This window comes from Lolium rigidum, chromosome 6 (assembly GCF_022539505.1).
Source record: "Lolium rigidum isolate FL_2022 chromosome 6, APGP_CSIRO_Lrig_0.1, whole genome shotgun sequence".
Classification (NCBI taxonomy): Eukaryota; Viridiplantae; Streptophyta; class Magnoliopsida; order Poales; family Poaceae; genus Lolium; species Lolium rigidum.
The window spans coordinates 70,971,125-70,989,691 of record NC_061513.1 but is presented as its reverse complement, the minus strand read 5'-3'; the positions used below and the strand labels follow the sequence as shown (position 1 = coordinate 70,989,691).

The following is an 18,567-nucleotide window of genomic DNA, read 5'->3' as shown; positions in this document are numbered from 1 at the left end:
GCATTCCGGCTTGAGTGGAGCTTGAAGAGTTATCATCAAGATCAAGCGGAATGCGCAAGGCAAAGGTATGGCCTTGCTAGGTTTTCCTTTTACCGGTCTCAAGGTGGTTGATGGGAGACCGGATTATAGGATAGATAGCCGCACTATCAAGAGGGGCTTTCGGTTGGGTAACATGATCATGTCGTCTTTAGGAGCTCTTACTTTGCATACTTTGCATACTTTGCATATCCCTATTGCTTCTTGGTGTTTCTCTGTGTGAGGTTCTTGAGCTTGTTGCTAGCTTTACAACAAGCCCAAGTTCATCAAAAACGGAATCCGCATGCATCTTCTATTGCGTTTTCGAGTTTGGACGTCTTCACCGTTTCTTGACGGTGGGAGACTCCCTCTCTAAAATCATCTAAAATCTCGGGGTTTCTATTCGTCGTTATCATTCCAACAAAATTGGTTTCATGTCAATCGGGGTCCGGACACAAAAGTTATCACAGTTTTTGTATAAACATGTTTTTCCCCGCTGGCCCGGTCAACCGGCCATGGCACCAGCCTCATCCGGTCAAGCGCCCGGTCCGACCGGGATTTGGACCGGACTCTCCCGGCGCCGACCGGCCCCTGGACCGGAGCACACCGGGCACTGTCCAGGGGCCTTTTCTCGTCATCCGGTTGTTGCCCGGTCGGTGGCCCGGTTTGGACCGACCGTTCCGGTCACTGGCCCGGTCTGACCGGGCCCTGCGCCGGACTGCCCGGTCCCAGGCCCGGTTGACCGGATTCCTTGAAGCCTTACCTTCCCCAACGGTTATTTTCTCCCTTGGGATATAAATAGCCCTTCTTCCACCTTGGACTGTTAAGTTCTTCCACTCTCTCTCCTCCATTGTTGCCTTTGAAGGACTTGCCCTATCTCTTGATTTCCCCCATGATTCTTGCTCATTCTTGAGGGATCTAAGAGAGGAGATCTTGATCTACAATCCCCACCAATCCATCTCTCCTCTAAGTGAGGGGAACCCTTTGGATCTAGATCTTGGAGTTATTTGTTGATTTCCTCTTTGTTCTTCCTCTCTAATCTAATCCTAGCATTTGTTGCTTTGGTGGGATTTGAGTGTGAAGGATTTGAACACCTCTAGTGTTCTTGCTTTGTATCATTGCATAGTGTTGAGCTCTCCACCAAGATTAGTTCGAGTGAGAGACCGTGAGCTTGTTACTCTTGGAGGGAGACCTCCTAGTTGGCTTGGCGGTTAGTGCTCCGGTGATCTCTTCAAGAAAGATTGTGAAGAGGCCCGGGCTTCTCCTTCGTGGAGCTTGTGAAGTGGTTGTGGAGCTTGCCATCTCCGGAGTGGAGGAAAAGCTAACCATAAGGAAAGGGCCATTATCCTTCGTGGGTTTGGCTTGGAGAATAGGGTGAGCCTTCGTGGGACCTCCACTCCTCCAAACGTGACGTACCTTCTTGCAAAGGAAGGGAACGCGGGAATACATCCTCGTCTCCGCGTGCCTCGGTTATTTCTATACCCGAGCTTACTTTCCTTGTGATAGCCATCGTGCTTGAAGTACATATATCTTGCTATCGCTTGTGCTACATATATCTTGTGCCTATCTTGCTTAGCTCTAATTGTTGTTGTTGCACTTAGGTGAGCCTAGCATATTTAGGGTTTGTGCTTGTAGAATAAACATAGTTTAATTCCGCATTCTTACAAGCCAAATCCGTAAGAGTTTCTAAACGCCTATTCACCCCCCTCTAGGCGACATCTCGTCCTTTCACAAATTCCGCATATGCATTGGCAGTTGATGCAGCCACTCTTTACTGACCAAGTCAGCCTCGTAGACAAATTTAGGGGAAATATCAACAATGGGTAGTGCATCATCTTGGGAACTCAACAATTGCTCCACAGTACAACCAATTTGAGCCGCTAGCGCCGCAGTTGCTTCCATATCGAAACCATCATGTTCCTGGTACACCAAGGGAACATCTAACACTTTGAGGGGTGGGATCGATTGTTCGGCCTGTTCTCCGAGATGGGGAACTTGCTTGGCCTTTCTTTTTATGCTTACTGTCGCTTGCTTAGCCTTGAGGGGTGCACTTTTTGTACTTGATTGCTTCCCGACAACACTTCTAGTTGATGATTTGCTCGTGCTAGCACTATCCTTCTCTTTGCCATGCTCAATTACCTTCGCAAGTGTGCGTGTATAGTCATCCTTCTTCTCGTGTAAGTCATATTGCGATGGTGTGTTCAGAAAATCAAGAGCATATGCTTTTTGCTTCTCTGTGTATGGTGATGGGGGCTTGGGTTTCTCCTTATAAAAATGTTCATGCATTTGTTTCTTTACAACGGCCTCAGTTTCCTAAATAGTAAGATCGTAAGGACGGGGGGGGGGGGGGGCCTTTGGTACTCTTGGAAGGGGCGACAGTCGGCGGACAGGACTCTTGACACGCTTCCGCTTGGGTGCCTGCCGAGTCTTAGTGGGGGTAGGCAGCGGCGTAGGAGATGGAGATGGACTAGGGATGTGGTGGTCATAATCATGGGGTGATGGTGGCGACATGTGACCACTCGGAGGAGGTGATGGTGACATGCGATCACTTGGAGGAGGTGATGGTGACATGCGACGACTAGTAGGAGGTACCCAGCTAGGAAACCTGATAATTTTCTTATCCCAAAGAATGATGTCACCCAGTACGTCTCCGAGTGTATCCCGACCTTCACCTCCGGGGATTTCAAGCTGCAATGACTCAAATGACGGTACAATTGAATTCACCCCGACACGAGCATAGCCAACTAGAATCTCATTGCCACGCCATAGTGTCGGCTCACCTTCAGGTCCTAATGTAGGTAAAACAAAGACGACCACCACCTTAAGAGATAGGTTCCTGAACACCTCATGGAGATCACTGAAGGAGATATGCCCTAGAGGCAATAATAAAGTGGTTATTATTTATATCTTAATGTTTTTGATAAATGTTTATATATCATGCTATAATTGTATTAACCGAAACATTAGTACATGTGTGATATGTAGACAACAAGAAGTCCCTAGTATGCCTCTAAAACTAGCTTGTTGATTAATGGATGATTAGTTTCATAATCATGAACATTGGATGTTATTAATAACAAGGTTATATCATTATATGAATGATGTAATGGACACACCCAATTAAGCATAGCATAAGATCTCGTCATTAAGTTATTTGCTATAAGCTTTCGATACATAGTTACCTAGTCCTTATGACCATGAGATCATGTAACTCACTTATACCGGAAAGGTACTTTGATTACATCAAACGCCACTGCGTAAATGGGTGGTTATAAAGGTGGGATTAAGTATCCGGAAAGTATGAGTTGAGGCATATGGATCAACAGTGGGATTTGTCCATCCCGATGACGGATAGATATACTCGGGCCCTCTCGGTGGAATGTCGTCTAATGTCTTGCAAGCATATGAATAAGTTCATAAGAGACCACATACCACGGTACGAGTAAAGAGTACTTGTCGAGAGACGAGGTTGAACAAGGTATAGAGTGATATCGATGATCAAACCTCGGACAAGTAAAATATCGCGTGACAAAGGGAATTGGTATCGTATGTGAATGGTTCATTCGATCACCGAAGTCATCGTTGAATATGTGGGAGCCATTATGGATCTCCGGATCCCGCTATTGGTTATTGGTCGGAGTGAGTACTCAACCATGTCCGCATAGTTCACGAACCGTAGGGTGACACACTTAAAGTTGGATGTTGAAATGGTAGAATTTGAATATGGAATGGAGTTCGAATATTTGTTCGGAGTCCCGGATGAGATCACGGACATCACGAGGAGTTCCGGAATGGTCCGGAGAATAAGATTCATATATAGGAAGTCATATTCCAAGTTTGGAAATGATCCGGTACATTTATGGCAGGTTCTAGAAGGTTCTAGAAAAGTCCGGAAAAATGGCACTATGGAAGGTGGAGTCCCGGAGGGACTCCACTAGCATGGCCGGCCAAACCCTAAAGGGGAGGAGTCCAAGGTGGACTCCACCTTGGTGGCCGGCCAGCCCCACTCAAGGAAAGGTGGGAGTCCCACCTTGAGTAGGACTCCCCCCTTGAGTAGGTTTCCCACTTTTGGGAGGTTTTGTTGTTGGGGTCTTATTCGAAGACTTGGACTACAACTCTTGGGGATTCCACCTATATAATGAGGGACAAGGGGAGGGTGGCCGGCCACTCTTGCCTCCAACCTTGGCTGCCCCCCTTTGTGGCCAGCGCCCAAGGCACCCCCTCTCCCCAAACCCTAGCACCCCTCCTCCACTACTTCTCCCGCATATGCTTAGCGAAGCTCCGCCGGAGATTTCCATCGACACCGACACCACGCCGTCGTGCTGCCGGATTCAAGAGGAGCTACTACTTCCGCTGCCCGCCGGAACGGGGAGGTGGACGTCGTCTTCATCAACAACCGAACGTGTGACCGAGTACGGAGGTGCTGCCCGTTCGTGGCGCCGGAAGTGATCGTGATCAAGATCTTCTTCGCGCTTTTGCAAGCGGCAAGTGAACGTCTACCGCAGCAACAAGAGCCTCATCTTGTAGGCTTTGGAATCTCTTCAAGGGTAAGACTCGATACCCCCTCGTTGCTACCATCTTCTAGATTGCATCTTGGCTTGGATTGCGTGTTCGCGGTAGGAAAATTTTTGTTTTTCTATGCAACGTTATCCTACAGTGGTATCAGAGCCGTGTCTATGCATAGATGGTTGCACGAGTAGAACACAATGGTTTTGTGGGCGTTGATGCTCTTGTTATCTTTAGTTTGAGTACTTTGTATCTTTGTAGCATAGTGGGATGAAGTGGCCCGGACTAACTTTACATGACCGCGTTCATGAGACTTGTTCCTCGTTCGACATGCAACTTGTATTGCATAAGAGGCTTTGCGGGTGTCTGTCTCTCCTACTATAGTGAAGATTCAACTTACTCTTCTATTGACAACACTAGTATCACCGTTGTGGTTCATGTTCGTAGGTAGATTAGATCTTACTCGAAAACCCTAAACCACGTAAAATATGCAAACCAAATTAGAGACGTCTAACTTGTTTTTGCGTGGTTTGGTGATGTGATATGGCCATAATGTGATGATGAATATGTATGAGATGATCATTATTGTATTGTGGCAACCGGCAGGAGCCTTATGGTTGTCTTTAAATTTCATGTTGAGTAGTATTTCAAAGTAGTTGTAATAGTTGCTACATGAGGTGAACAACCATGAAGACAGCGCCATGGACCTTGACGCTACGCCGACGATGATGGTGATCATGCCCGAAGATGATGGAGATCATGTCCGTGCTTTGGAGATGAAGATCAAAGGCGCAAAGACAAAAGGGCCATATCATATCACATATGAATTGCATGTGATGTTAATCCTTTTATGCATCTTATTTTGCTTAGATCGCGACGGTAGCATTATAAGATGATCCCTCACATTAATATCAAGATAATAAAGTGTTCTCCCCTCGTATGCACCGTTGTACAGTTCGTAGTTTCGAAGCATCTCGTGATGATCGGATGTGATAGATTCAACGTTCATATATAACGGGTGTAAGCCATGTTGCAGACGCGGAATACTTGGGTTTGCTTGACGAGCCTAGCATGTACAGACATGGCCTCGGGACAATGGAAACCGAAAGGTTGAACACGAGTCATATGGATGATATGATCAACATGTTGATGTTCACCATTGAAACTACATCATCTCACGTGATGATCGGTTTTGGTGTAGTGGATTTGGATCGTGTACCACTTTACAACTATGAGGGATGTTGTATTAAGTGGGAGTTCATTAGTAATTAGATTAAAACATGAACTAATTATCATAAACATAGTCTGAGTAGTATTTTGAATTAATTTTGTAGTATTGGCATCCGTTTACTACTATGCGCTAGTCTTATAATTGAGATAGAAATACTGTTAAAATATGACTAGAAACTTTACGGATTGGTACCGTATTGTTAATGAATCAAGAAATGATTAAGTCCTATTGCAAACTTTTAGTGAAACTCACTTTGTTGATTCAGAGAGCTATGGTTTCAATTAGTACCTAAAGTTATCTTGTCTCCGTGAAACTTGAAGTTCAAATCTGTTTGAAAAGTAAGGAGCTGAAAATTTAGTTTTCGGAAATAATCAAGGTACGAGATATATGTGATATCTAAGACCTTATTGCAAGATGATAGAATATAAATTTGGTGAGACTACATAAACTCATAAGTTTTATGGGAATGTATGAAGGTTGAAGACGCCAGGCGTCACAATCCTCCAACTATTGGGGCACTAACGATATTCGCTTATCCATGAAGTGATTGTCCTTAGTATGCACCGTTGCTAAGACTCGTCGTTTCGAAGCATCACGTGATGATCGGGTGTTATAGATTCTACGTGTGCTTCCAACGGGTGCAAGCCAGATTTGCATATGCGAATACTAAGGTTTAAACTTTATGAGCCTAGCATGTACGGACATGGTCTCGGAAAGTTATCATGAATTGATGGATAAAATTATGAGTGAAATTGTTCATCGTATTACAAATTTACTAATAGTGAAATCTGAAACACTTGTCATATGATGATCAACTTCAAAGTAAGAACCTCAAGGTTATTGGTATTTGACCAACAAACCTAGAAGTTATTGATGTTGAAGTGTTTTTCTCGAATAATGAGGAAAGCTAAAAGAGAAACTGCAAAAGATATTTTGGCAAAAAGAAAAGAAAAGACTAGAAAGTCTAGCTCATGTGTATATAAATGATATACATGTTATGGTTGTATTCCTAGTCAAGTCACACAATGAAATTCTTGGGTATTAGTACCATATTGGTTGGTATGAAGTGTCATACAAAACAACGCAATACAAGAATACAATGGCCTAAGTGATTGACAAGGAATATGATAGGAATGCACGTCCGGAACAAAATAAAGTGTTATTGTGTTCGTCGTTGGCATTCTATCTAGCCCTTAGAATTTATAATAAAGAACTTAATAATTGTTATTTTGCTCTGGTCAAATGAAAACAATGAGTTGTTAAAATTATGACATTACTCCATGTATGATGGATAAGTTATTATAAATCTTAATGGTGAAACACACATACATAACACTGACGCTAAAAATGCCATAAGGAAAATGATTTGAATTCCACTTATTTGTGGAACCGCAATTTAGGTCATGTTAGAAAGGATCGCATGAAGGAACTCCATGCAAATGGATTTTTGGAGTCATTCGATTTGTTGAATCGTTTGGCACTTGCAAATCTTTTCTAAAGAGAATGATTTAAATACCGTTCATAGGCCAAAAGTTGAACGGGCAACTAACTTAGTGAAAACATACATAATGATATATGTGGTTCACTCGGGCATAGTTGTGTGCGGAAGATTCTTCTACTTCATGAAAACTTTCAAACAATGAATTGAGTATATATGTGGATATATTCAATAAGGAAAGTTTGAAACATTTGAATAGGATTCAAATAAATTTCAACATGAAGTGGAAATCATCGTAATAGAAAAATCAAATATCTATGATTGGATCATGGTGGAAATATTTGAATTACGAGTTTTAGCGAACATCTAAGAGAGTTATGAAATTGTTCTACAACTCACATTTCTTGGAGTATCATAATGATGATATAGTATCCGAGATATGTATCCAAACCTTGTTGGATTAATGATGAGATAAAATATTATGACGCCATTATATTTTTGTGGATTATGCTTTAGTGACTACCGCTTTTACACTAAATAGAGCATCATCATGATCCGTTGAAATGACACCATACAAGTTATGGTATGGGTATAAACCCTAATAGTCTTTTCTTTAAATTTTGGTCTAAGAGTTTACAACCAAAATCGGATGAATGTCTTTGTTGGTTATCCCAGAGATTTAACTGGGAATTCTTCCCAAAGACAAAAGTGTTTGTCAATGTTTCTTATTTCCGAGAAATTGTTTCTAGTGAAGTATTTGAGTGGGAGGACAATATATTTTGATAAGGTTTATGAACCTGAGCATAATGATCAGAGTAGCGCAACGATCGGAATTGGTTTCGGAAGCGGCCATAACGATCATGGCTCCCATGACTACAAAGTGTTTTAGCCATGGAGATCGAAGTACATATTGAATCTTGTAGGTATGGTTTACTTTGTGATCAAATAAATGATTTGTGAACAAAGGATTGATTTTGAACAAATGATAAACCAACTACAAACAAAGAAGTTATGATGGGCCCTGACTCCGTTAAAATGGCCATGCACCATGAAATCCATAATAGATGAATACTTTTTGAAAGTAAATGGATCTATAGACTTTGAAGAAGCTCGACTTGTTGAAAAATTGTTTACGACAAAGTTCAAAGAGTTGACTACGATAAGATTAGATCTTTCGTAGCAATGCTTATAGTCTATGTGGATTATTCTAGTAATCACTACATATTTCTTTTATGAGATATGCTAGTAGGATGGCAAAATACATTACTTATCAGAAGTATGTATTAAAGGTGTATACAAGATACAACCAAGAGTTTTGCTAGTCCGTGGAATACTAGATAGGTATACGAACTTCAATTGGATGAAGTAAGTATTGCGGAGTTGGAATCTTCACCAGATGAAATAGTCAAAGAGTTTTTGATTTCATCAGACGATGAAGAGGCTTGCATTTGCAAGAAATTAAGTGGGAGCGCTAAGACACATTTATAATACTTTATGTAGGTGACATATAGTTGGTTATAAATGATGTAATTATATACTTGATTAAAAAGGTTTCATTGAGAATTAACTTCAATGAAAGGATATGGATCTGAAACAAATTTAGTGTCAAGATCTATGAAGATAGATTGAAACACATAAATAAGTTTAAGTCAAAGTACATATGATGGATATTGAAGTAGTTCAATATAGAAATATTAAGAAAATGTTCTTGTCATGTGAAGGTTTAACAAGACTTGAGTGTATCCGACACTCAATGAGTAAAAACACATGAGTGATTATAGATCACGAATAATATGTACACAATCAGATATCATGTGCTATAAAGTGTTATGAGCATATACCGAATGATTCATATGATGATCATTGGACGACGAGTAAGAATATCCTTGAGTACTTTAGAAGAACTAAGGATATATATATATATATATTTGTATGAAGAAATGACAAACAAATCGCTGTAAGGTGTTACACCGATATTGGTTTTGTCACATATAAAATATAATTTCAATCTCAAATTAGAGTAAGTGTTGTTTAAAAGGTAGCACAATGAGCTAGAAATTGTCTATGCTAGATTTAGAAGAGTTCTAAATATTGTGACGGATTCTACAAAAGAAGGCAGAGTATGTCATTATTTTGACAATGACAAAAGATGTTAAGTCAAGAGGTTCTTTGAGAACTTGGTGCAGTTCCGACGCAGTCGGAACTTTGAAGCTATATTGTGTGTGACAATATTAGTGACATATTTCGGACAGATGGAATTAAGGTTCCACCGAAGATCAAACATATTTAATGCCGACTCATTTGGAAATGAGTGATGCGTTGAGACGCAAATGAATTACAAAATACATACGTTTACGAGCGTGTCGGATCCGTTGACTAAAAACCTCTCCCGTGAGCAATACATGATAAAGCACCATAAGGCCAAGGTGTTATATCTTTACAAATGTAAACTAGATTATTGACTCTAGTGCAAGTGGGAGATCGAAGGAGATATGCCCTAGAGGCAATAATAAAGTGGTTATTATTTATATCTTAATGTTTATGATAAATGTTTATATATCATGCTATAATTGTATTAACCGAAACATTAGTACATGTGTGATATGTAGACAACAAGAAGTCCCTAGTATGCCTCTAAAACTAGCTTGTTGATTAATGGATGATTAGTTTCATAATCATGAACATTGGATGTTATTAATAACAAGGTTATATCATTATATGAATGATGTAATGGACACACCCAATTAAGCATAGCATAAGATCTCGTCATTAAGTTATTTGCTATAAGCTTTCGATACATAGTTACCTAGTCCTTATGACCATGAGATCATGTAAATCACTTATACCGGAAAGGTACTTTGATTACATCAAACGCCACTGCGTAAATGGGTGGTTATAAAGGTGGGATTAAGTATCCGGAAAGTATGAGTTGAGGCATATGGATCAACAGTGGGATTTGTCCATCCCGATGACGGATAGATATACTCCGGGCCCTCTCGGTGGAATGTCGTCTAATGTCTTGCAAGCATATGAATAAGTTCATAAGAGACCACATACCACGGTACGAGTAAAGAGTACTTGTCGGGAGACGAGGTTGAACAAGGTATAGAGTGATACCGATGATCAAACCTCGGACAAGTAAAATATCGCGTGACAAAGGGAATTGGTATCGTATGTGAATGGTTCATTCGATCACCGAAGTCATCGTTGAATATGTGGGAGCCATTATGGATCTCCCAGATCCCGCTATTGGTTATTGGTCGGAGTGAGTACTCAACCATGTCCGCATAGTTCACGAACCGTAGGGTGACACACTTAAAGTTGGATGTTGAAATGGTAGAATTTGAATATGGAATGGAGTTCGAATATTTGTTTGGAGTCCCGGATGAGATCACGGACATCACGAGGAGTTCCGGAATGGTCCGGAGAATAAGATTCATATATAGGAAGTCATATTCCAAGTTTGGAAATGATCCGGTACATTTATGGCAGGTTCTAGAAGGTTCTAGAAAAGTCCGGAATGGCACTATGGAAGGTGGAGTCCCGGAGGGACTCCACTAGCATGGCCGGCCAAACCCTAAAGGGGAGGAGTCCAAGGTGGACTCCACCTTGGTGGCCGGCCAGCCCCACCTCAAGGAAAGGTGGGAGTCCCACCTTGAGTAGGACTCCCCTTGAGTAGGTTTCCCACTTTTGGGAGGTTTTGTTGTTGGGGTCTTATTCGAAGACTTGGACTACAACTCTTGGGGATTCCACCTATATAATGAGGGACAAGGGGAGGGTGGCCGGCCACTCTTGCCTCCAACCTTGGCTGCCCCCCTTTGTGGCCGGCGCCCAAGGCACCCCTCTCCCCAAACCCTAGCACCCCTCCTCCACTACTTCTCCCGCATATGCTTAGCGAAGCTCCGCCGGAGATTTCCATCGACACCGACACCACGCCGTCGTGCTGCCGGATTCAAGAGGAGCTACTACTTCCGCTGCCCGCCGGAACGGGGAGGTGGACGTCGTCTTCATCAACAACCGAACGTGTGACCGAGTACGGAGGTGCTGCCCGTTCGTGGCGCCGGAAGTGATCGTGATCAAGATCTTCTTCGCGCTTTTGCAAGCGGCAAGTGAACGTCTACCGCAGCAACAAGAGCCTCATCTTGTAGGCTTTGGAATCTCTTCAAGGGTAAGACTCGATACCCCCTCGTTGCTACCATCTTCTAGATTGCATCTTGGCTTGTATTGCGTGTTCGCGGTAGGAAAATTTTTGTTTTTCTATGCAACGTTATCCTACAATCACAAGGTGTCTGCTCCTTGATTCCATCCATGGGGTAGCTAGGACCGCCATCTATCATCCGTGTACATTCAGGCGGGGCCTCCGAGTTAGCCACGCTGCTTCGCCGCTGAGATATGCCGGCGGTATTATCTGGCCTGCGCCATCCTTTAAGTTCGTTAATGTCCCGATGCTGCTGCTGAATCTCCCGCTGCTGCTGGTCAAGTCGGCGTTGGAACTCGTTTAACTGGTCATTTTGCACCTCCTGCTGGTATTGTTTTTCTCTCGCTCGGCTTCTATAAATCTCCATGTCGCTCGGAAACCCAATCTCCCACGAATAACTAGGGCCGAGGCCTCTTGTTCGTCCTCCCTTTTTAGGATTACCGAGGACAAGCGTCAGCAAGTCATTCTCTCTACGCGAACAAACTTCAATTTTCCCGATTTAATATCTTCCGTCACTTGAAGCCATTTTCCCCTGGGTACCTTAACCTTGCTGTCACTTTGAACAAGATTCCCTGTCCGCATGTCATACTCACAACCATTTGCAAGGAACCAATTTGGAGCCCTCGGGTCCCAGTTTTCTCGGATGGGTTCTGGAGTGATCCCATTCCGCTGCATTTGAGCCTCTTGTTCACCAAAACGGCGATTGTACGGGTACACATTTTTCCTACTTTTTTCCAGATATTTACTTTCAGTCTTATCTAAACAGTGTGTGCATGCATTGTATCCCTTGTTCGTCTGCCCTGAAATGCTCGTAGGTCAAATTCTTGTTCGGTGTGCTCATCCCACACACACGTACACCTGGTTCGGCCCACAACTCCAAAAGTTCATAAACTAATGGCCTTAGGTACACATCAATGTCGCTGCCGGGTTGTTTTGGGCCTTGGATAAGCACTGGCATCATAATAAACTTTCGCTTCATGCACAACCAAGGAGGAAGGTTGTAGATACATAGAGTCACGGGCCAGGTGCTGTGACTGCAGCTGCTCCCCAAAAGGATTCATGCCATCTGTACTTAGACCAAACCATAAGTTCCTTGCCTCACCTGCAAAATCCGGGAACTCTCTCTCGATGTTTCTCCACTGCCGACCATTAGCGGGGTGCCTCAACATCGCGTCTTTCTTACATTCTTCCATGTGCCACCACAACAACTTGGCATGCTCTTTTTTTTGTGAACATACCTTTCAACCGTGTTATTATGGGAGCATACCATATCACCTTCGCAGGAACCCTCTTCCTGGGTGGCTCGCCCTCAACATCACCAGGGTCATCTCTTTTGATCTTATACCGCAGCGCACCGCATATCGGACATTTATTCAGATTCTCGTACTTCTCACCGCGGTAGAGGATACAGTCATTAGGGCATGCATGTATCTTCTGCACATCTAATCGTAGAGGGCAGACAAGCTTCTTTGCTTCATACGTACTGACGGGCAATTCGTTCTTTCTTGGAAGCAGGTTCTTTAATATTATCAGCAATTTTTTAAATCCTGAGTTAGTCACACCGGCCTCTGCCTTCCATTTCAACAATCCCATTATGCTACCCAACTTTTTCTGCCCATCTTCACAACCTGGGTACAACAATTTTTGGTGGTCCTCTAACATCTTGTCGAACTGCAACCTCTCCTTATCGGTGTCATTGTCTCTCCTTGCATCAGAAATGGCCCGACGAAGATCATCATCACCAGGCTCATCTAGTGCCCGTTCTTCACCTCCTTCTTCTTCATTGTCTTCCATTGCGGTGTCATCCTATTCGGAGAACATAGATCGGTAGTTGTCATCGTTACCTTCATCATCGACGTCTTCCATCATAACCCCTTCTTCTCTGTGCTTGGTCCAAACATTATAGCCGGACATGAATCCGTGCCGAAGCAGGTGACTCTGAATGTCTCTTGAGCAAGAGTAATCCTTCTCATTCTTACATTTCAGACATGGATAACAAATAAAACCTTGCTTCGACTTGTTGGCCTCGGCCACAAGCTGGAAAGATTTCACGCCCTCTCTGAAAGCGGGATCGCATCGGTTACCGTACATCCATGGATGACTTATCTGCACCATAAGTACAATTATGTATCAAATGCAAATCACCATGCTAAAATTAGTATTGTGCGGACTATATATACGACAAAAAAGATGCTAACCGTTTAGGACCAAAAAGAGGAGAAATCTTATTAAATAAAATCAAGTGGCTTCCTCACAAACATTTCATCAAACACCTCTTGTGCACATGAAAAAAAAGCTAGCATAAACCTCCACCTTTCACCACCAAGAAAAAAATGTAGGGAGGTGGGGGTGGGGGGCTAGCTGTGTATATATAGGCTTGAACCTTTTGTCGCGGGTGGTGGCTCAGACCGGGACAAAAGGGGTGCCGGCAGGCCGCAGAAGGCCTCAGACCCTTTTGCCCCGGGCCGAACCACCACCCACGACAAAAGGTTCCTAACTGACCGGGACAAATGGCCCCGTGCCCTCCAGCTGGGTTCGAGGCGACGTGGCCAGGCCATTTGTCCCGGCTCCAGATTGGACCGGAACAAAAGGCATGTTCGAAAGTGGGGTTTTCTACTAGTGGACTTTTCCATTGACCTACACACAGAAATTTATCTATATACATACATTTACAAAATAAATTTAACGGAAATGCAGTTTTGGTTCTAGGTCCATATGCTCCCTTTAGCCAAAAACCGAATTTCAAAATATAAAAAATTTGGAGAAAAAACTTAGCCGCATATTTTCACATTCTATGTCATCACTTATAGTTTCATAGTAAAATGATAATTTTTGTGGCATGTGCAAAAAAGACAAACAAATTCCTAGTAAAACACCTTATTTTAGCATTAATTTTTATCTTTTTTGCACAATCCATATAACAACTCGCTTTTTCCTGAAACGACTTTATAAAAGTATGATGTTGAGATGCACGTGTAACATTTTGAGAAACACAGTACAAACGCAGACGCTCACATACACGCGCATACACTCACCCCTATGAACGCACACACGCACACCCTACCCCTGTGAGCACCTCCGGAAGACTGAGCCGGCGGATTGGATCTTGAAATTGACGAAGTCACCACAGGCGCCTCGCTGTCGACGGGAATGTCGCCTCCCACTGAATGAATATTTCGCCTTTTATGAGACACACAGATGTCAAACCTGGGGTTTGAACTCTGGTGGGCTGGGGATACAACCATCCTCCTAACCACCCAATCTCAAGTTGGTTCTCGCACGTGTAACGTTTTGTTTTAATTTTTTGATTTTTTTAATATTTTTTAAAGTGTATTTTAAATAATGGTAGGATATGCACATAGGAGCAAAAGCACCATGTCCTAAATTTAAAAGTTTTACATTGGTAAATAAAGGGAGCCGAGGTAGTAGTATACAATTTGTTCGTGTGCGATATCTTTTCACGCGTCCGAGAAGACAAGTGAGCCGTAAAAAGGAGCCAAAAGGGCATTCACATCCAGGGTCCTACTCCTAGATCGAGGAAAGAGTTATTTTCATTTAAAAAAAAATATACCGAGAGTTGAATCCAAGTTTTGCACTCCCTCCCTCCTGGGACATTTGACTGTTGATGATTGCGCGCGAAAACAACGGTCGATTGAATGAACGACAGAGTTCAGGTTTTGGGCTTCTCTTCTTCTGAATTTCCCACACAAGACAAATGCTTGAGACGACCGATCGTGCACACGTATGGCGCAAGGGACGGTGACTAGGGCAATCATGCGACGACTGATTGATCAATCTCGTCAGCTGCAATTTCCATACCCTAGAGGCGCTATTATCCCTGTAGAGCGGGCGAATTCGCATTACGCCCGGCACGGGTACGACAGGCCATGAAGCGCACGAAGCGTGAAGGAAACCGGCGAGGCCGACGGAGCGGCGTGGTGCGTCCGTGTGGCCGCGTCTGGACACTGTAGTAGGAAAGTCAGGCGCCGACTTCCTCCAGGATATTTCCTTAGTTTCCGTTTATTTCTGCAGACGTTGGTCACCGGCGGTAGGACGATACGTAAGCTCTATTACCATATAAAAACAGGGGAGGGGTCGCTCCCGATGAGGGAGAGAGAGAGAACCGGAGGAGCTGGAGCTCTACTTAAATACGAACTTAACCGCTCAAGCATATCGCAGCGGAAGACAGAGCAAGCAGACGAGAGACATAGTAGAAAGGGAAGACAGACGCTTCGCAATGGAGCGCCGCGCCTCCTCGTCGCTCCTGCTCTGCCTCCTCATGCTCTCGCTCCTCAACGGTGAGTCCTCTGCTCGAGGCTTCCTTCCTTCTGCCCTTTGAGTCTTCTCTTCTTGCTCGCGCTGTGCTGCCTCTGCACACCGCGGCCGCCATTGCTAGCTGCCGCTTAAGCTTTCTTATTTCCAGCCGTCGCCGTGAGTTCTTGTTCATGTGATGGACTCTGCGGTCGATTTCATGCTCATATTCCAAACGACAGGATAGTCTCCGATAATTGTAAGACTGTTGCCTTAGGTCGAATTCAATCCTGTCGCCATTGCTGCCGCCTAAGCTCTGTCGCCACCAAGTCTTGCTCATAACATGGACTCTGTGTGCGACTTCATGTTCATATTCCAAACGGTAGGATCGTTTGAAACAATTTTAAGATGGCCCAGGTAGGACCTGTTCGGAAGCCCTCCAATCCAGTCTGCCGAAATCCAAGGAGCGCGCGTAGAGCTCGGTGTCAGCTACTTGAACTGTAGCTCCGGGAGCGCCGTCGAGGGCCCGAGCAGGTCCTTGGGTTGAATTCAATCCTCTGCAGCTCCGGCAATCAAAATACTACTGACAGGAGACATGACTGCTGCTGGCAGAGCCCAGGAAGCAGAGTATGGAGATCTCAGATCCAGCGAGCCTGATTAGCGTTTGCTGTTTCCGATGTCAAGTACTACGGGCGTCATTGTCGTGAGAGTTAATTTAGGCACCGGCTTGCTTCGTCAGCTTTGATGCATACGCATGTGCCTGTGCTGAAGCTTCCCGCGTCATCAGTCTGCTTTAGTGCTCAAACCATACGCTTGAGAATTGACCCTTCTCCTCTGCTACTACTTCTATGCTAATCCCACCTGATTGCAGTTGCAAGCATTATTATCAAGTCCATCAATATAATAGAGCAGTAGGTGGTCTATTTCTGCTCGATGATTAGTTTCTGCAACTTGATCGGGAAAGGGACTGCCGACCTAGCTAAAGTATTCCATGGCTATATCTGAAAAGGGAAATTCGATTTTCGGAAACATTTTTCCCTTTTCCAAGAAAAGTAATATCCCACGGGGATTGAGTTTCATTGCTGCTCAGTGTTGCTAATCTCGGCGTGCTTGCTTAAACTTTTTGCAGCAGACAACACGGTGTGGGCGCAGCAGAAATTCGGCATCAACTACGGGCAGATCGCCAACAACCTGCCGGACCCGACGCGGGTGGCGGGGCTGCTGCAGTCGATGAACGTGAACAAGGTGAAGCTGTACGACGCGGACCCCAAGGTGCTGACGGCGTTCGCCAACACGGGGGTGGAGTTCATCATCGCCATCGGCAACGAGAACATCCAGACCATGGCGACCAGCCCGGGGGCCGCGCGGCAGTGGGTGTCGCAGCACGTGCAGCCCTTCATCCCGGCCACCCGGATCACCTGCATCACCGTGGGCAACGAGGTGTTCGGGAACAACGACATGGGCATGGCGGCGAACCTCGTGCCGGCGATGCAGGCGGTCCACGACGCGCTGGTGGCGGCGGGGTTGGCCGGGCAGGTGACGGTCTCGTCGGCGCACTCGGCCGCCGTGCTGGCCAGCAGCTTCCCGCCGTCCTCCGGCGCGTTCCAGGAGAGCTTCGCGCCGTACATCAAGCCGCTGCTGGACTTCCACAGCAAGACGGGGTCGGCGTTCCTGTTTAACGCGTACCCGTTTTTTGCCTACAAGGGCGACCCGGGCAGCGTGTCGCTGCCGTACGTGCTGTTCCAGCCGAACGCCGGCGTGCGCGACGGCGGGCTGGTGTATGACAACATGCTGTACGCGCAGATCGACGCCGTGTACGCGGCAATGAAGGTCATGGGCCACACGGACATCCCCGTGAAGATCTCGGAGACCGGGTGGCCGTCGAAAGGGGACGAGGACGAGGTGGGCGCGTCGGCGCAGAACGCAGCGGCGTACAACGGGAACCTCATGCAGCGTGTGGCGATGGGGCAGGGCACGCCGCTGAAGCCCAATGTCCCCGTGGACGTGTTCGTGTTCGCGCTGTTCAACGAGAACATGAAGCCCGGGCCGGCGTCGGAGAGGAACTACGGGCTGTTCTACCCCAACGGGTCGCCGGTGTACACGATCAACGCCGGCAGCCCTGGGGGCAGCAGCTCCGGCGGCGCCGGGTCCGTGGGGAGGACGTTCGACCCGTACTCGTCGCAGAACATGTTCTCCGCCGCGTCCAGATTAAGAAGATTATCCTTGTGGACGCTACTGCTAGTATTGCCCATGCTGTCAGCACTCTTGTGGTAGACGATTAGAAGAAGATTAGTAGCGATTGATGATTCATTGTATACAATACAAAAACATGTAAATCGAGGATGGGGCAGGCCTAGATTCCAAAATTTGGCGCGAAAGTGATGTCTGTCCGAAAAAGTTTTCCTCTCTGATTATTCCCCTCGGCAATGATCTCGAGGAAAAAAAGGAGCTTTGTGCACGGCCTGTCGAGATGTGGAGACGCCACAAAGGGACGGCGAGAGATGGGCCGGCCGCCGGCGGGCATCACAGAAAGCGCTGGGTGGCTGGCGGGCATTCTTGGAGTGTTTGACTGGTGAAACACACTAGCACTTAGGCTTAGGCAGAAACAGATCTATCTTCAGGGAATGTCAAAGTAGCAAAGCAATTCAAAGTCTCATCTTGTCGCTGAAATGAAAACCATTAAGACCCTGGTCTACTCCTAGTCTTAGTTTCCACGCCTAATTCTCTTCTTTTTTCTCTTGGCTTGCAGTTAACGTTAACGACGGCGGTGGGTGCCATGCTCGCCGCATTATTCCTCTGCAGCTGAGCTTCCTCCACACGTACCACCACCGAATGATTGGGGCTCCCTTCCGACTAACGCATCTTCCAGCGGTCCAGCGAGCATGGGCTGTCTGCACCACTCATCAGATCAAGCAATGGCAATATTTT

The 18,567-nt window shown here is 45.2% G+C and overlaps 1 protein-coding gene across 1 annotated transcript; it reads left to right on the top strand.

The window, feature by feature from the left end:
• The first annotated feature begins 15,519 nt into the window (after nucleotides 1–15,519).
• Nucleotides 15,520–18,005, top strand: LOC124666866 (glucan endo-1,3-beta-glucosidase 14-like). The gene is made up of 2 exons (XM_047204191.1): nucleotides 15,520–15,686; nucleotides 16,769–18,005. The coding sequence occupies exons 1-2, from the start codon at nucleotides 15,626–15,628 to the stop codon at nucleotides 17,911–17,913; spliced, it is 1,206 nt and encodes a 401-aa protein (XP_047060147.1). The 5' UTR covers nucleotides 15,520–15,625; the 3' UTR covers nucleotides 17,914–18,005.
• Nucleotides 18,006–18,567: the final 562 nt, after the last annotated feature.